Here is an 18,094-nt window from a genome sequence, read left to right on the forward strand (position 1 = left end):
TGATCATTACAGGGTAGGTGTTTGGGCCTCAGCCCCTGCGTCATTGCCTGCTGCTCACTTGTGACGTGTCCACTGTGCAGGGTTTTGTAAACTGACGGCTCGGATATATTGCCTTGTTTCTCCTCTGCCTTTGGCTGAATATTTTCCCCTCCTCTTTCCTGCCTGCTGTCAGCATTCCAGTATACCGCTCAACAACTCGTCCGTGTGGGGGCTGCCTGCTCAGTGGGGTTCTGACATGAACAACATGTGGAGTGTGCACGAAAGTAAGAACTCGAACATCAGCCTGTGGGGAGATGAGGCGGTGAAAAGCACAGGCCCTGTGATCAGGAGCGCCGGGCTGAAGAACAGTAGGAGCAGCCCCTCACTAAGGTTCGTCTCTCCCAAACACTGAATTGTGTCCTGTGTCCGTGGGGGGAGAGAGAGTGAGGGTGCACGTGGTCGGGGGGAGAGTGAGGGTGCGTATGGGGGGGTGAGCGAGAGAGTGAGGGTCCGCATTTGTGGGGGGAGAGAGAGTGAGGGTCCACGTTTGTGGGGGGAGAGAGAGTGAGGTCTGCGTTTGTGGGGGGAGAGAGAGTGAGGGTCTGCATGTGGTGGGGGGAGAGTGAGTGAGGGTCTGCATGTGGTGGGGGGAGAGTGAGTGAGGGTCTGCATGTCGGGGGGGAGAGAGAGAGAGAGCGAGTGAGGGGGCGGGTGGGGGAGAGTGAGGGGGCGGGTGATGGGGGAGAGTGAGGGTGCGGGTGGGGGGGGAAGAGAGTGAGGGCGAGTGGGGGGGGGAAGAGAGTGAGGGCGAGTGGGGGGGGGAAGAGAGTGAGGGTGCGAGTGGGGGGGGGAAGAGAGTGAGGGGTGCGGGTGGGGGGGGAAGAGAGTGAGGGTGCGGGTGGGGGGGGGAAGAGAGTGAGGGTGCGGGTGGGGGGGGGAAGAGAGTGAGGGTGCGGGTGGGGGGGGGAAGAGAGTGAGGGTGCGGGTGGGGGGGGAAGAGAGTGAGGGTGCGGGTGGGGGGGGGAAGAGAGTGAGGGTGCGGGTGGGGGGGGGAAGAGAGTGAGGGTGCGGGTGGGGGGGGGAAGAGAGTGAGCGCGAGTGGGGGGGGAAGAGAGTGAGGGTGCGGGTGGGGGGGGGAAGAGAGTGAGGGTGCGAGTGGGGGGGGGAAGAGAGTGAGGGTGCGAGTGGGGGGGGGAAGAGAGTGAGCGCGAGTGGGGGGGGAAGAGAGTGAGGGCGCGGGTGGGGGGGGGAAGAGAGTGAGGGCGCGGGTGGGGGGGGGAAGAGAGTGAGGGTGCGAGTGGGGGGGGGGAAGAGAGTGAGGGTGCGGGTGGGGGGGAAGAGAGTGAGCGCGAGTGGGGGGGGAAGAGAGTGAGGGGGCGAGTGGGGGGGGGAAGAGAGTGAGGGTGCGAGTGGGGGGGGAAGAGAGTGAGGGCGCGAGTGGGGGGGGGAAGAGAGTGAGGGTGCGAGTGGGGGGGGAAGAGAGTGAGGGCGCGGGTGGGGGGGAAGAGAGTGAGGGGGCGAGTGGGGGGGGGAAGAGAGTGAGGGTGCGGGTGGGGGGGGAAGAGAGTGAGGGTGCGAGTGGGGGGGGGAAGAGAGTGAGGGTGCGGGTGGGGGGGAAGAGAGTGAGGGTGCGAGTGGGGGGGGGAAGAGAGTGAGGGTGCGGGTGGGGGGGGAAGAGAGCGAGCGCGAGGGTGTGCATGAAGGGGGAGAGAGCGAGGGTGCACGGAGGGGGTGGGGGCGAAGGTGCGCATGGGGAGGAGGGGGGGCGGGGAGGGGTGCGAGGTTGCGTGTCGGGGGACGGGGAGGGGCGCGAGGTTGCGCGTGGGGGGAGGGGCGTGAGGTTGTGCACAGTGGGAGGGGCAAGGGTGCACACAGGGGAGGGGAGGATGGGCGAGGGCGTGGCTCAGGCGGGAGGGTCGAGGGCATGCGGGGACGGGGATGGGAGGGCGCATGCGGGAGCGCGCAGGGAGGGGTGGGGGAGGGTGCACGCGCTGGGGTCGGCGGAAGGGCGCGAGGGCGTGCAGCGAGGGGGGTGAGGGTGCATGGGGGAGAGTTGGTGAGGGCACGCACGGTGGGGAGGGATGGCAAGGGCGCGCGCAGGGGTGAGGGGGAACGAGGGCACGCGTCGGGGGGGAGTGCGTGCAGATGGATTTGAAAATTAAGTTGGCAGTATGGAAGCTAGAGTTCTGGAGCTGTGGATATGGGACAATATAACAGAGTTGGATGTGATGGGCTGAGTGGCCCCCTGTGCTGTATTCAGCATTTTGCTTGTGGGCCATCAGTGAGCTGGGCTGGGATGGCTTTTAGTGAAATAGATGGAACAATTTTGTGTATCAAGTTCAGTCTCTCGTGGCTCCATCCCTAGGGCAGAGCCTTGTGTTTGACCTTTCTCTGGCTGTTGCATTGATGTGGCGCCCCACTACACAGCCTTATTTTTCTCTTCCCCCTCTGCAGTGATTCGTATGGTATTCCTACCAGACCGAGTAAAAAGAAGACCGAGGACGAGGAGAAGTTACTGAAGCTATTCCAGGGAATGAATAAAACCCAGGACGGCTTCACTCAGTGGTGCGAGCAAATGTTGCACGTCCTTAACACAGCCAACAACCTTGACGGTACGTGTCAACTATCAACACTTCTCTTCACTCTCACCACCTTTCAAGTGACTGGTCAGGGCGCTGGGACTGCCTGACCGGAGATTCCCCCAATTTTGTCACATTTTTCTTCTTAAACACAGACACTAGAAACATGAGTAGGCCATTTGGCCCTTCAAGCCTGCCCTGCATTCATTTTGATCACGGCTGATCATCCAATTCAATATCCTGATTTTCTGTCCCCCACCCCCAAATATCTCTTGATTCCTTTAGCTCCAAGAGCTCTCTCTAATTTCTTCTTGAAATTGCGCAATGTTTTGACTTCAACTATCTTCTGTGGAAGTGAATTCCTCCACTCTCAGGGTGAAGAAATTTCTCCTCACCTCAGTTCTAAAAGGTTTACCCGTATTGAATTGAGACAGCCAAAACCCTCTTTAATTTGGGTTAATCCAGCCAGCCGAGGCAGAGAGGGGAAACTTGGTTTGTGTGGGCCTTTGGTTTTGGTTGGGCAGTTTCCAACTTTTTGCTGCCCCAAAATACCTGACATTTCACAAAGAACAAAGAAAATTACAGCACAGGAACAGGCCCTTCGGCCCTCCAGCCCTCCAAGCCTGCACGACAACTAAAATCCCCTATCCTTCCGGGGACCGTATCCTTCTATTCCCATCCTATTCTGCATTTGCCAATACACCCCTTGAAAGCCACTATCGTACCTGCTTCCACTACCTCCCCCGGCAGTGAGTTCCAGGCACCCACCACCCTCTGTGTAAAAAAAAAACTTACCTCGTACATCTCCTTTAAACTTTGTCCCTAGAACCTTATCCCTGTGTCCCCAGTAATTGACTCTTCCAGGTGGGAAAAAGCTTCTGACTATCCACTCTGTCCATGCTCCTTGTGATCCTGTAGACTTCTATCAGGTCGCCCCCTCAGCCTCCGTCGTTCCAGTGAGAACAAACCAAGTTTCTCCAACCTCTCCTCGTAGCTAATGCCCTCCATGCCAGGCAACATCCTGGTAAATCTTTTCTGTACCCTCTCCAAATCCTCCATGCCTTTGTTCACTGCACAACATTTTAGATCAGACACTTTGGAAAGTGCAATACTATTTAAGCTGTCGGCAAAGGGCAGGTTATACTGTGATTTGCCTCAATACTATTTACAACATACAGTCAATGACAAGCGTACAGCCCAAGGGAGCTTCTACAATCTTACCAGCCCCTCGGTGTATTGCGGCTGAAAGGCTGAAGTATGGTGGGCTGTTCCCCATGGTGGCCCTCTGCCCCAGGCTTTCCAGCGTCGCTGCCCCAGGTTTTCCAGCGTCACTCCGCACGTAATCCTGGACCTTGGAACGTACCAGTCTGCATCATTCAGATATGGACTACTCTTCACAGCGGAAGGTTTGCCCATTTTGGACAGACTGAAGTACGACTTCCGCCTGCTTGATGCCTTTCCTGGGGAGACAGAGCTTCTCATTTGGAGTTGGTGGGGGGAAATGGGGTCTTTGACCTTTCTCACCGGAGCTCCTTGTCGTTGCAGTCCCCACGTTCGTGTCCTTCCTGAAAGAAGTGGACTCACCGTATGAGGTGCATGACTACATCCGCGCTTACCTGGGCGACACTCCGGAGGCCAAAGAGTTTGCCAAGCAGTTCCTGGAGCGCCGTGCCAAACAGAAGGCAAATCAACAAAGGCAGCAGCAGCAGCAGCAGCAGGTAGGGGGTACAGAAAGTACAATACACAGCACCCCTCTCACACTCAACAAAGGCAGCAGCAACAGGTAGGGGGTACAGAAAGTACAATACACAGCACACCTCTCACACTCAACAAAGGCAGCAGCAGCAGGTAGGGTACAGAAAGTACAATACACAGTACAACCACGTTGTCCTATCTAGACCAGCCATCTGTGTCCCTCTCTTCCCTGTTTTCATGTGTCCATCCAGATAAATCTTAAATGTGGCCAACATAACTGCTTCAACCATCTCACTTGGCAGTGCATTCCAGGCCCCACCGCCCTCTGTGTTAAAGAACTTCCCCCCAGCACATCTCCACTGAACCTTCCCCTCCGCTTATCTTGAGCTTGTGCCTCCTTGTAATTGTCATTTCTGCCCTGGGTAAAAGCTTCCAACTGTTCATCCTATCCATAATTTATAAACCTCACCAACTTTCACAGATGCACCATAGAAAGCATTCTTTCTGGTTGTATCACAGCTTGCTATGGGCTCCTGCTCTGCTCAAGACCGCAAGGAACTACAAAAGGTCTTGAATCCATCACACAAACCAGCCTCCCATTCATTGACTCTGTCTACACTTGCCACTGCCTCGGGAAAAGCAGCCAGCATAATTAAGGACCCCACGCACCCCGGACATTCTTCCACCTTCTTCGGTTGGGAAAAAGATGTAGAAGTCTGAGGTCACATACCAACCGACTCAAGAACAGCTTCTTCCCTGCTGCTGTCAGACTTTTGAATGGACCTACCTCACATTAAGTTGATCTTTCTCTACACCCTAGCTATGACTGTAACACTACATTCTGCACTCTCTCCTTTCCTTCTCTATGAACAGCATGCTTTATCTGTATAGTGTGCAAGAAACATTACATTTCACTGTATCCCGATACATGTGACAATAATAAATCAAATCAAATCCTTCTCCCCTATGTACTCTATGAACGGTATGCTTTGTGTAGTGCACAAGAAACAATTCTTTTCACAGTATCCCAATACATGTGACAGTAATAAATCAAATCAATTCATAGACTGCAGTGGACTTTCTTGTGTTGGGATCCAGATTCCCTGCGGGATTGATGGTGTTTTTTTCCCTTTCTCTTTAGTTAACGAAGGAACTTTTAAGCCTCACTGGGAACCTCGCTCTGCAGCCTGACAGGTTACAGGTCAGCACGGATCTTTTCTTCCAATGTACGTCACAGCTGCTGTGCTTAGCAAGCGGCCAGGCCCTGGGGTTATATTTCACTGGCTCTTGGGTCCGTCACTGGTTGTGGCAGTGGTCTGTGGGACCAGTCAACCCAAGAAGCTGTGGGAAAAGAAGCGAAGAGTGAGGAGTGTGGTTCTGAGTGACTGTCGCAGCCTCTTGGCCGTTCCCTGACAGTTGAGGGGGGGTGTGGGGGTGCGTGTGCCAGGGAGGTTTTTGGGACATTGGCAATGTGTAAGGGAGAGGGTGAAGCCAATACCAGCTGCTCCACCTAGAATGTTCCATTGGAGAGGGGGAAAGGAAGCAGCAACTGGAAAGGATTTGGGAGGGGATCGAAGGCACAGAGACAGCAAAGGACGGAGGTAGCACAGTGGTTAGCACTGCTGCCTCACGGCGCTAGGGACCTGGGTTCGATTCCCCGGCTTGGGTCACTGTCTGTGTGGAGTCTGCACGTTCTCCCTGTGTCTGCGTGGGATTCCTCCGGGTGCTCCGGTTTCCTCCCACAGCCCAAAGATGTGTGCGTTAGGTGGGTTGTCCCTTAGTGTCGTGCGGACTAGCTAGGGTAAAGATATGGGGATAGGGCCTGAATGAGATTGTAGTCAGTTCAGATTCAGTGGGCTGAATGGCCTCCTTCTGCAGTATAGGGATTCTGTGATGCTGGACGACAAGGTGCGCTTCTGAGTTCCAAAGAGCTAGCACTGTGATGATAGGTAGAATGGAACCCCACCATGGAGTGGGTGAGGAACAGTGCCTTGGAACGGGAGGAGGGCAGGATTCGGGCTGCGCTACCAGGAAATTGTGCATGGGGATCGAAAGCTGGCGTGGCAAGGAAGTGGGGGGACCTTGAGTCAGTGGAACTTGGTAAGGACGGGTGGGGTGGATGGAAGAATGCTCACCGTGAGGTTTGGGTTTGTGTCGATTGGACAGGCTGGCAGAGGGGAGGGGGTGGGGGCGATTGTCAAATCTAGGTGATGAAGGTGTGTGTGTGTTTGGGCTTGGCCATCAGAGGGCAAGAGACCCAACAATGGCATTAAGTGTCGTGCTGTGTTAGATCCAGCTAACTGCCTGAAACTAGGTGCAAAACATCCCAACCTTGGGTTTAGACACAGAGACATCATTAGCCACTGCCTGAGAACCGGACGTAATGCACAGCCAACAGCGTTAATCTGTGCAATCCCTACAGTGCAGAAGGAGCCCGTTGAGCCCATCAGTCTGCACCGACCACAATTCCACCCAGGCCCTATTCCCGTAACCCCTCATTTACCCTAGCTCAGCTCCCTGACACTAAGGAGCAATTTAGCACGGCCAATCCACCTAACCTGCACATCTTTGGACTGTGGGAGGAAACCCACGTAAACACGGGGAGAACTTGCAGACTCCGCACAGACAGTGACCCAAGCCGGGAATTGAACCCGGGTCCTTGGCATTGCGAGGCAGCAGCACTAACCACTGTGCCTATTAGTCCTCAAAAGTAAAAGCGCTTCCACTGTCTTTCCCCTCTCCATTTTGAAGATTGGGAGATGTATTCAGAGTGTTCCACAACTTGGCAGTGGGCTGTTCCCAATGTGAGTGTCATATGCAGCACCCAGTGACGACAGGCACCGATCACTGGCACGTTCAAAACGGATTTGCCCCTCAGTTGGACTTGAGGATCATAATTCCAGAACTTGGATTGGGAGTTGGTTGGGTACGGACGGGCGGGGAGTGGGGAGAGAGAACATGCCTCACTGTTGCCCTGAGTGTGGGTCAGTACTGGTGTGTCCTGCAAGCAGTGGGTTTGGGAATTGGTTAGCTGGCTTTGCCCTTGCCTCTCCCTGGCATCCACACTCCCCCTTCCCTACCCTCTACCAATCCTTGGCTGAAGGTGCTCACTGGTTATCCTGTCAGCGTCTGACTAAATTCTCACGCCATAACATTGACCTTCTGGCAGGGAGCCAGGACAGTGAAGGAGCCCACCCCCTTTTCCCAACTCTTTTCTGTTTCGCAGGCACACATTCCGGTCTGGTGTAGCGGAGAGCCTCGTTCCGTGCGGCACTCCTTTTTTTGTCCCAGAATCCAATCGCGACTCACACCAGACAAGAGAGGAGATTGTCCATCTGCAATAACCCCGCACCCCCCCGCCCCCCCCCCCCCCCCCGCCAAAACACCGCTTCCAGGGCCACTGAAGCCGGTGGCGAGATGGGCACCGCACAAGTGACTGAGCGACGCTGCTCCTTGAAGTTGGAGGGGGGTGGGGTGCAGTTCCGAGAGGCTAATTGTGTGCTGGTTTCTCTCGTGCCAGGACTCCATCTGGGGGATCAGTTCCAACAGCCTTCAGTCACTATTCCAGGGGAACCACACCAGCGCACAGCAGTCATCGTACGAGAGCTCGCAAGCGGGCAAAAAGAAAAAGAAGCAAAAGATGGTACGGGCTGATCCAAGTATCCTGGGTAAGAGTCGCTCTCCGCTCTGACTGCCGTCCCAACTGTGACCGGGAGGAGACTGGACTCGGCGCTCCCTCCCTACCATTCCCCCTGGCTCTGTGTAGTTGCCCACCCCCCCTTTCCCAACTCCTTTCTGTTTCGCAGGCACACATTCCGGTCTGGTGTAGCGGAGAGCCTCGTTCCGTGCGGCACTCCTTTTTTTCTCCCAGAATCCAATCGGTGACTCACACCAGACGAGAGGAAATTGGCCTCCATCTCTACACGTCCATGGTGAATCTGGGCCTCTCGGAGCAGAGCTGGGTCATCCTAAAATGGCCCCTTCTGGGACTCTGGCCTCTTTGTGCAGTTGCTGGGGTGGGCACAGAAAGAAATCTCACAACACCAGGTTAAAGTCCAACAGGTTTATTTGGTAGCACAAGCTTTCGGAGCACTGCTCCTTCACCTGAAGAAGAAACGAGACTCTGAAAGCTTGTGCTACCAAATAAACCTGTTGGACTTTAATCTGCTGTTTTGAGACTTCTTACTGCCCAGTCTGTGTCCCATGTTAACCACCCCCCTCACCTTTCCCTTCATCTTGGGGTGGGATGGTGGGGGGGGAGGCAGGGGGTGGTAATTGTGGAATTATGTGTTGGGGGGACTGGGGGGTTAAGTTGTCTTCTTGCCTGGTCTGGGGGTGAGGTGGGGTTACTGGGTGTAGAAAGGCCCTCAGATTCCAGTTCCCACGCACAGCCTGCTGAGCTCACGTCAGTCAGGGCAACAGTTGGGGGAGGGGAGCTCAAAAAAGGCTAGGAAGAATCAGGTGCAGTGTGTACAGGTAGCATCTCACCTGGCAAGTGTCCAAGCTCAACCTAGTAGAGCTACCACTGCAATCCCCCCGCTCTTCCCCCCCACATCGTCAAAAACTAGTTACCAGCGGCAGTCTGTTGAAGTTAGCTTATTAATGTCACATTAACACTACAATGAAATCATTGTGAAAAATCCCCTAGTCTCCACACTCCAGCACCTGTTCAGGTGCCACTGAGGGAGAATTTAGCACCTAACCAGCACGTCTTTTGGACTGTGGGAGGAAACCGGAGCACCCGGGGGAAACCCACGCAGTCACGGGGAGAACGTGCAGACTCCGCACAGACAGTGACCCGAGCCGGGAATCGAACCCGGGTCCCTGGCATGGTGAGGCGGCAGTGCTTACCCACTCTGCCACCGTGCAGCCTGTGGAGCCATTCCTCATCTAGGACAGAGTATGATCAAAGTTTAAACGGTTTATTTATTAGTGTCACAAGTAAGGCTTACATTAACACTGCAATGAAGTTACTGCGAAAATCCCCTAGTTGTCACAGTCCGGCACCTGCTCAGGTTACAGCGAGGGAGAATTTAGCACCTAACCAGCACATTTTTGGGACTGTGGGAGGAAACTGGAGTACCCGGAGGAAGCCCATGCAGACACGGGGAGAACGTGCAGACTCCACACAGACAGTGACCCAAGGTGAGAGTCGAACCCGGATCCCTGTCGCTGAGTGGCAGCAGTGCTAACCCACTGTGCCAAATGTGCTGCCTTCTAGGTGTGAGCTGCGTTCCAGGGGGTCTTGCTGGGCGGGTGGGTGTGGAGGGAGGGAGGTTGTCAGTTTTCCAAATGACAATTAACTCCTGCGCTTTCCTTTCTCTGCTTGCTGAACCGACAGGCTTTTCCGTGAACGCCTCCTCGGAGCGGCTGAACATGGGCGAGATAGAGACAATGGATGACTTTTAACCGACTTTTTAAACACGAGCAAAAGACAAGAGAGGTTTAAAGAAGAAGAAAAAAAAAGCAAGATATTCCTAAAAGCTGCCTTTTGAATCCTAACTGACCCTTACCTGGAACATGCTTCATGGCAGGTGGTCACACTGATGGATCCTCGGATCACCGCTCCCTCTGCTAGCAAGAAGTGTGGAATTCACTTAATTTTCTTGGTGAACCTTCTGGGTACTTCTGTTCTTCATTGGATGAAGCACCTTAAAAAAAAACATGCACTTTATTAGACATTGTACATAGACTGAAACTGGAGGCTTTCTTGAAATTGGACAAAAACAGAAGTTCCTTTTTTTTTGGGGGAAATATATCTGCAAAAACACTGTTACTGTTTTTTTTTAGAAAAGGAAAGAAGATGTTTTTTTTTCTGTTTGGAAAAGGATGCGGAGCTTGAAGAGAATGCACTTACAGAGAGACTGAATCCAGAACTGGAACTTTGGGCGTGCTTTAGTTTGGATTGCGAGCTTGGGTTTCCCTCAGAGGAAGGAGAAGCGAGAGCGAAAGCGAGGGCAGAGAGAACCAGAGAGAGTGGGGGGTGGGGGGGTGGGGTGGGGGAGAAACCACAAGCCAGGAGGCCAACTTTCTGAGTTTTGATGTGGTTACGCGCGCACACACACACAACACACAACACACACAAACTCACACACACACACATACATACAAAAACACAGCACCGAGCGACATTGGACTAATCCGAAGGGCACTGCGCGAGTGTGGATTTTCAGCGTTTGTGGTGCTTTATACAAGGAATGTAAAAAAAAACAACAAATAATAAATAAATAACTACTTGGACAGGGTGGTTCAAGTGGACTGCTGAGTTGACAGCTTTCTTGTTGGTTTTGTTTCTAAGAAGCAGCAATTCCCCCCCCTTTGCATGTCTCGCTACTGCATCCCTAGGATTAGGCGTGTCTGGGCGTTTCTGCGTGCGCGAACGTCTGGGCGTTCCTGCATGTGCGACTGCCTGGGCGTGTCTGTCCGCCCGGGCGTTCCTGCGTGCGCGCCCGCCCGGGCGTTCCGGCGTGCGTGCACACCCGCCATGTCTGTCTAGGTATGTCTACTTGTCTAGGTGCGCACACGTGTGTGTACCCGTCGAGGCATGCGTCCGTGTGGTCTCTGTCCAGGAGCGCGCCTGTGTGTTTGTAAAAGGGAATAGTTGCACTTGACCTGCAAACTATTGACCAGAATTCTGTTCCTTTTTCTACCAGAGCGGTAGGTAATACTGAGATATATTTTTTGTTCAAGGTTTGCTGCTTTATTTTTGGTCTGTGGCTCCGTCTAAATGCCTGCTGTTTCTCTTCTGTTAAGTTTCTTCCTTGGATTGACTCCAAGGGAGAAGGGGATGATCAGATTGCATTCAGCTTGTGATGTCCTAGGGAGTAGCCCCCTGAGCCCGCCCCAGTGACAATTTAGTATGGCCAATCCACCTAACCTGCACATCTTTGGACACACAAGGGGCAATTTACGATGGCCAATTTACCTAACCTATGCATTGTTGGACGCTAAGTGGCAATTTACCATAGCCAGTTCACCTAACTGCACATCTTTGGACACTAAGGGCCAATTTAGCATGGCCAATCCACCTAACCTACACATCTGTGGACACTAAGGGCCAATCAACTTAACTGCCCATCTTTGGACACACAAGGCGCAATTTACCATGGTCAATTTACCTAACCTGCCCATTTTTGGACATCTGAGGGGCAATTTAGCATGGCTAATCCACTTAACGTGCACATCTTTGGACATCTGAGGGGCAATTTAGCATAGCCAATCCACCTCACCCGCACATCTTTGGACATCTGAGGGGCAATTTAGCATGGCTAATCCACTTAACGTGCACACCTTTGGACACTAAGGGGCAATTTAGCATGGCCAATCCACCTAACTTGCACATCTTTGGACATCTGAGGGGCAATTTAGCATGGCCAATCCACCTAACCTGCACATCTTTGGACACTAAGGGGTAATTTAGCATGGCCAATCCACCTAACCTGCATATCTTTGGACATTAAGGGGCAATTTAGCATGGCTAATCCACCTAACCTGCACATCTTTGGACACTAAGGGGCAATTTAACATGGCCAATTTACCTAACCTGCTCATCTTTGGACACTAAGGGGTAATTTAGCATGGCCAATCCACCTAACTTGAACATTGTTGGACACTAAGGGACAATTTAGCATGGCCAATCCACCTAACCAGAACATCTTCTGTCTCTTGAAGTGAACTGAAAGTCCAAGGACGGGAAGGCCCCACCGCTTTCAACTCAACATCCAAAGGAGTAATCCACAGCAGGGTTTAGAAAGCTGCAACATCCGGTACCACGTGAGCACATTTAATGCCTGTACGAAACTGAAACCGGGGTGTATGTAAAAATATTGATGTTGGAACAGCATTCTTAGCTGTTACGGTATTTGTACTCAGGAGGAGGCAATGGCCTAATGTGTTATCACTGGACTACTAATCCAGAAACTCAGCTAATGTTCTGGGGGACCTGGGATTGAATCCCACCACAGCAGATGGTGGAATTTGAATTCAATAAAACAAAACCTGGAATTAAAAATCTACTGATGACCCATTGTCAGAAAAATCTATCTGATTCCCTTTAGGGAAGGAAATCTGCCGTCCTTACCGGTCTGGCCTACATGTGACTTCAGAGCCCAGCCAATGGGGTTAACTCTCAAATGCCCCCTGAAATGGCCAGACGAGACACTCAGTTCAAGGGCAAAGAGAGGGCAGCGTTGTAGCACAGTCATAGAGGTTTACAGCATGGAAACAGGCCCTTCAGCCCAACATGTCCATGCCGCCCTTTTTTTTAAACCCCTAAACTAATCCCAATTGGCCCATATCCCTCTATACCCATCTTACCCATGTAACTGTCTAAACGCTTTTTAAAAAAACCAAATTGTACCCGCCTCTACCTCTGGCATGTCATTCCAGACACTCTCCACCCACTGCATGAAAAAATTGCCCCTCTGGACCCTTTTGTATCTCTCCCCTGTCACCTTAAACCTATGCTCTCTAGTTTTAGACTCCCGTATCTTTGGGAAAAGATATTGACTATCTAGCTGATCTGTGCACCTCATTATTTTATAGACCTCTATAAGGTCACACTCTCAGCCTCCTACACTCCAGAGAAAAAAGTCCCAATCTATTCAGCCTCTCCTTATAACTCAATCCATCAAGTCTTGGTAGCATCTAAGTAAATCTTTTCTGCACTCTTTCTAGTTTAATAATATCCTGTGGTTAGCACTGCTGCCTCACAGCACCAGGGACCTGGATTTGATTCCCGGCCTCGGGACAATTTAGCATGGGCAGTCCCCCTAACCTGCACATCTTTGGGCACTAAGGGGCAATTTAGCATGGCCAATCCACCTAACCTGCACATCTTTGGACACTAAGAGGTGTTTGATTGAGGTGTTGGATTTGTGCCACCTTCGCTTAACCTAAAGGAACTTGACTCTTCTCCTCAACTATCCAACTCATTCGATGGCAGAGAATTCACCATTTGGGATCTGACAAGGTTATTTTGTTCCGTGTATTGGAATTGAGTTTGGAGTTGTCTGTATATCTACATCTCGTGATGTGGGCTTCCTGTGCCCAGCTAGCTGTAGGATATTGTCTTTGACATTCGGGTTTGTATGACTATCGTTGTGACTTCAATATCCTTGTGCTCGGATGCAAATCGGAACCTGTTCGCTCGCAGTCCGACTATCTGAGCGAATGTCAACTCAAACCTACCCTTGGCTAGGTTTCCATTCCTGCCCACCTGCAGCTCTGACTCCACTCCTCTGACATCTCTTACCAACACTTCCCAACATCTTGCCGCTTGATCTGAAATATAAATGCCCCCCAATTTCTAAAAGCTGTGTCTGTTGAGAACGTCATGATGTGGAGATGCCGGCGTTGGACTGGGGTAAACACAGTAAGAAGTCTCACAACACCAGGTTAAAGTCCAACAGGTTTATTTGGTAGCAAATGCCACTAGCTTTTGGAATGCTGCCCCTTCGTCAGGTGAGTGGGGAGTTCATGCTCCCCGCTCCCCATTCACCTGACAAAGGAGCAGCGCTCCGAAAGCTAGTGGTGTTTGTTACCAGATAAACCTGTTGGTCTTTAACCTGGTGTGAGACTTCCTACTCTGTTGGGAACATCATTGGTCTGGAATGCCAGACGCCAGAAGCTGGGAACATTGGATCAGTACCCAGCTTCACGGAGGACCCGGGAATGTTGAATACTCTTAATGGGTGCCCCACACCAGGTAGATGCTGGAGCGCAGAGAGTAACGCTGTCTCAGTGTATTCTCTGTAAGACATCTTTCTCTCTGCTCATCCCATCTCCCAGATTCTCAGTTTGATTGATTTTTACCAATAAATCTCACTCTCACTCTCTTCAATGTCCTTTCTCTCCCACCCTTACCCTTGACTGTCTCCGCACTAACAGCTCAATACTTTGGGGCTGATACAATGTGCAGGTTAGGTGGATTGGCCATGCTAAATTGCCGCTTAGTGTCCAAAGATGCGCAGGTTAGGTGGATTGGCCATGCTAAATTGCCGCTTCGTGTCAAAAGATGCGCAGGTTAGGTGGATTGGCCATGCTAAATTGCCGCTTCGTGTCAAAAGATGCGCAGGTTAGGTGGATTGGCCATGCTAAATTGCCCCTTAGTGTCCAAAGATGTGCAGGGTCGGTGGATTGGCCATGCTAAATGGAGGTGTTCTGGGATTTTGACCCAGTCACTGCGAAGGAACGGCCGATACATTTCCAAGTCCGGGTGTTGAGTGGCTTGGAGGGGAACTTGCAGGTGGTGGTGTTCCCCAGGTATCTACTGCCCTTCTCCTTCTAAATGGAAGTGGTCATGGGTTTAGAAGGTGCTACGTAAGGAGCCTTGGTGAGTCGCTGTGGTGCATCTTGTAGGTGGTACACATGGCTGCGTGGGTGGTGGAGGGAGTGAATGTTTGTGGATGGGGTGCCAATCAAGCGGGGCTGCTTTGTCCTGGATGGTGTCGAACTTCTTAAGTGTTGTTGGAGCTGCACCCATCCAGGCAAGTGGGGATTATTCCATCACGCTCCTGAACTTGTGTCCTTGTAGATGGTGGACAGGCTTTAGGGGGAGTCATGAGGTGAGTTACTCGGCACAGGATCCCCAAACTCTGACCTGCTCTTATAGCTGCTGTGTTAATGTGGTGAAGTTGAGTTTCTGGTCAATGGTACCCCCAAGGATGTTGCTGCTGTTTGGGTAACACTGAGGGAGAATTTAGCACGGCCAAATGCACCCTAACCAGGTACATCTTTCGGACTGTGGGAGACCCGGAGGAAACCCACACAGACAGTGACCCAAGCCGGCAATCGAACTCGGGCCCCTGGCGCTGTGAGGCAGCAGCACTAAGCACTGTGCCCACCGTGCTGCCCATGGGATTGGTGTGAGGGTTGGGAGTGACCAGGGAAGAGGAGGGGAGGGGGTGTGTGCGTTTGGATGTTTCTCCGCCCCCTGAAGGGGACGTCCCGCATTAAGGAGCAGCATTTGCAAGTTGCTATCTCTGCGTGTCTCTTTCTCTCTGTCTCTGACTATTTTTCACTCTCTGCCTCTGTCTCTCTCTGACTGTTTCTCACTCTCTGCCTGTGTGTCTCTCTCTCTCTCTCTCTGTCTTTGACTATTTCTCACTCTCTGCCTCTGTGTCTGTCTGTCTCTCTGTATCTCTGACTGTGTCTCTCTGTCTCTGACTGTTTTTCTCTCTCTCTGTCGCTCTTTCTCTCTATCTGTGTTTCTGTTTCTGTCTCTGTTTTTGTGTCTCTCTGTCTCTGTCTTTCTCTTTTTCTCTTTCTGTCTTTCTCTTTTTCTCTTTCTGTCTTTCTCTTTTTCTCTCTCTGTCTCTGTCTCTGTCCCTGTCCCTGTCTCTCTCTCTCTCTCTGTCCCTCTCTCTGGGTCTCAATGACAATTCGTTTCGCTCCATTACGCATTCCCCTGGAGCGCAGGTTGCAGACTCTGGGGGTCCTACAATGGATTTTCTCATTCCTGGTTCTCGGTAAGTGATTCCCCATCCTGTGCTGTGGACCCCCTCCCCCGCCTCCAAAAACTGCCAACTCTCTCTGTCTGAGTGTCCCACCGAGCCTGGGGGTGGGGTAGCTGTCCCCAATCCCTCTTTGGTGGCGGGGGGGGGGGGGTTCCTCTCTTTTCCCATGGGGAGGGAAAGACGTGTAGGTTAGATGGTGCTAAATTCTCCCTCCCGAACAGGGTAGGAGTGTGGCGACTAGGGGGATTTTCACAGTAACGGTGTCACTGTAAGCTGACTTGTGACAGTATAAAGTAAAAACTCTTAGTTTTATTGAATTCAAATTCTCCCGTCTGCCGTGGCGGGATTCGAAGCCAGAACGTTAGCTGGAGTTGGTGGGTTAATAGTCGAACGATAATATCGCTAGGCTGTAGCCCCCTCCATTCGGGGGGAGGGGGGATGGGGGATGGGGTTAATCCAGTGCTGCAATCAGGGCACGGAGAGGACCGGTCGAAGTTCTCTCACTGCTTGTGAAATTCTTTGGTGTGGACGTGTTTGGCTAAACTGCGCAATCGATGGCTGGTGGTGGGCGGGGGGTGGGGGGGGGGGGGGGTGGGGGGCAGAGGGTGAGGGGGTGAACGTGCCACTGCTGTCGGAGCCAGTTCTAGGGGATGGGTGTGGTGTTGCCACTCGCCACCAGTAGGGGGGGAGTGACGCTGGGAGGGGCACAGCAAGAGCCCAGGCTTTGCAGCTTGCGATGCCTTCTGGGTATGGCTGTCTCATCGCCCATTCTTGGTCCTCCTCCACCCACATCCCCCCCCCCCAACCCCTCACCCACCCCCCCCTTCCCTGCACCCACCACCCCCCACTTCCCCACACCCACCCATCCCCCCCCTTCCCCGCACCCACCACCCCCTCCTTCCCCGCACCCACCACCCCCTCCTTCCCCGCACCCACCCACCCCCCCTTCCCCGCACCCACCACCACCCCCCCTTCCCCGCACCCACCACCACCCCCCCTTCCCCGCACCCACCACCACCCCCCCTTCCCCGCACCCACCACCCCCCCCCCCGCTTCCCCGCACCCACCCATCCCCCCAAATTCTCCCCCTCGCACCTCGCAATCTCGCTGGAGCACTTTGAACTGGATTCCTGTTACTCAAACCCAGCAGTTCACGCTGAGGGGAAGTCCATTTGGCAGAGAGAGAGGATGGACTATTCGACTCTTGGCACAGCGTCATAGTTTTAATTGGCTGGGGCGGGGGGAGCGGTTGGCAGGCACAGTGGTTAACACAGTGGCTGTCTCATGGCGCCAGGGACCCAGGTTCAATTCCTGGTCTCGGGTCACTGTCTGTATAGAGTCTGCACATTCTCCCATGTGTCTGTGTGGGTTTCCTCTGGGTGCTCCAGATTCCTCCCAGTCTGAAAGACGTGTAGATTAAGTGTATTGGACATGCTAAATTACCCCTTAGTGTCCAAAGATGTGCAGGTTAGGTGGATTGACCATGCTAAATTGCCCCTTAGTGTCCAAAGATGTGTAGGTTAGGTGGATTGGCCATGCTAAATTGCCCCTTAGTGTCCAAAGATGTGTAGGTTAGGTGGATTGGCTGTGCAGAGTTACATGGATAGGGCTGAGGGTGGTGAGATTCTATGTTGGGGAGTCAGTGTAGACGTGATGGGCCAAATGATCTCCTGAACCGTAGGGTTCTATTACAGCTAGCTGAATCGGGGAGGAATTGTGGACAGTGGGTTGTGTGTGAGAGGGGGAGTGGGGTTTAGCGAGAGATTACTTTCTCATTTCCGTCTCCAGCGCAGTGCTGCCTGGCTATCTTTGTCCTGTTGCTGCTCACTAAGTACTGGTACGTGGCTGCCCTCTACGCTGGCTGGATGTACTTGGACCGAGATACCCCTGAGAGGGGTGGCCGGAGATCGGAATGGGTCCGGAGCTGGCCTGTATGGCGTTACTTCCGAGATTACTTCCCTATCATGGTGAGTGACCCCTCAAGCCTGGTTTGCCTTGACCACGAGGTGAGCGCAGAGTTCCCCTCACGCAGTTGCCCTCTCTCCGAGCAACGGCAGACTGTTTCAAAGCAGCATCCACTGTGCTACTGAGCACAAGACCAGAGCAACACACTTCTCCTTTCCTCCCAGCCTCCCTGACCCATCCTTTGAGCCTTCCTGCAGTTGGATAGATTGTTCTGCTTTTGATGATCAGGGTCTGATCTGTCCTCACTATGGTTGATTGATTAAGCCTGGGCGCTGACTCAGAGCAAAGTTTACTGCGAAAGAGGGAGATGCGGAGCTTGTAAGCTTGTGTGTAGACGTTTTTGAGACTCCAAAATGCACGTAAATAAACCTGCTTCACCCTTGGACAATGGAGACATTGTGTACACTAATCAGGAATGAG

General features: G+C 52.8%; 1 protein-coding gene across 1 annotated transcript in view; it reads left to right on the plus strand.

The window, feature by feature from the left end:
- Positions 1-10,040, plus strand: part of LOC145337106 (GRB10-interacting GYF protein 2-like) — a 137,597-nt gene extending 127,557 nt beyond the window's left edge. The window contains 6 exon segments of the mRNA XM_080181863.1: positions 173-369; positions 2,434-2,591; positions 4,104-4,276; positions 5,395-5,454; positions 7,774-7,921; positions 9,595-10,040. Coding sequence (XP_080037989.1) covers positions 173-369; positions 2,434-2,591; positions 4,104-4,276; positions 5,395-5,454; positions 7,774-7,921; positions 9,595-9,662 — 804 coding nt within the window. The 3' untranslated portion in view covers positions 9,663-10,040.
- The last annotated feature ends 8,054 nt before the right edge of the window (positions 10,041-18,094 follow it).

Source organism: Carcharhinus amblyrhynchos, unplaced genomic scaffold (genome assembly GCF_965287045.1).
Source record: "Carcharhinus amblyrhynchos unplaced genomic scaffold, sCarAmb.v2.hapA scaffold_43, whole genome shotgun sequence".
Lineage (NCBI taxonomy): Eukaryota > Metazoa > Chordata > Chondrichthyes > Carcharhiniformes > Carcharhinidae > Carcharhinus > Carcharhinus amblyrhynchos.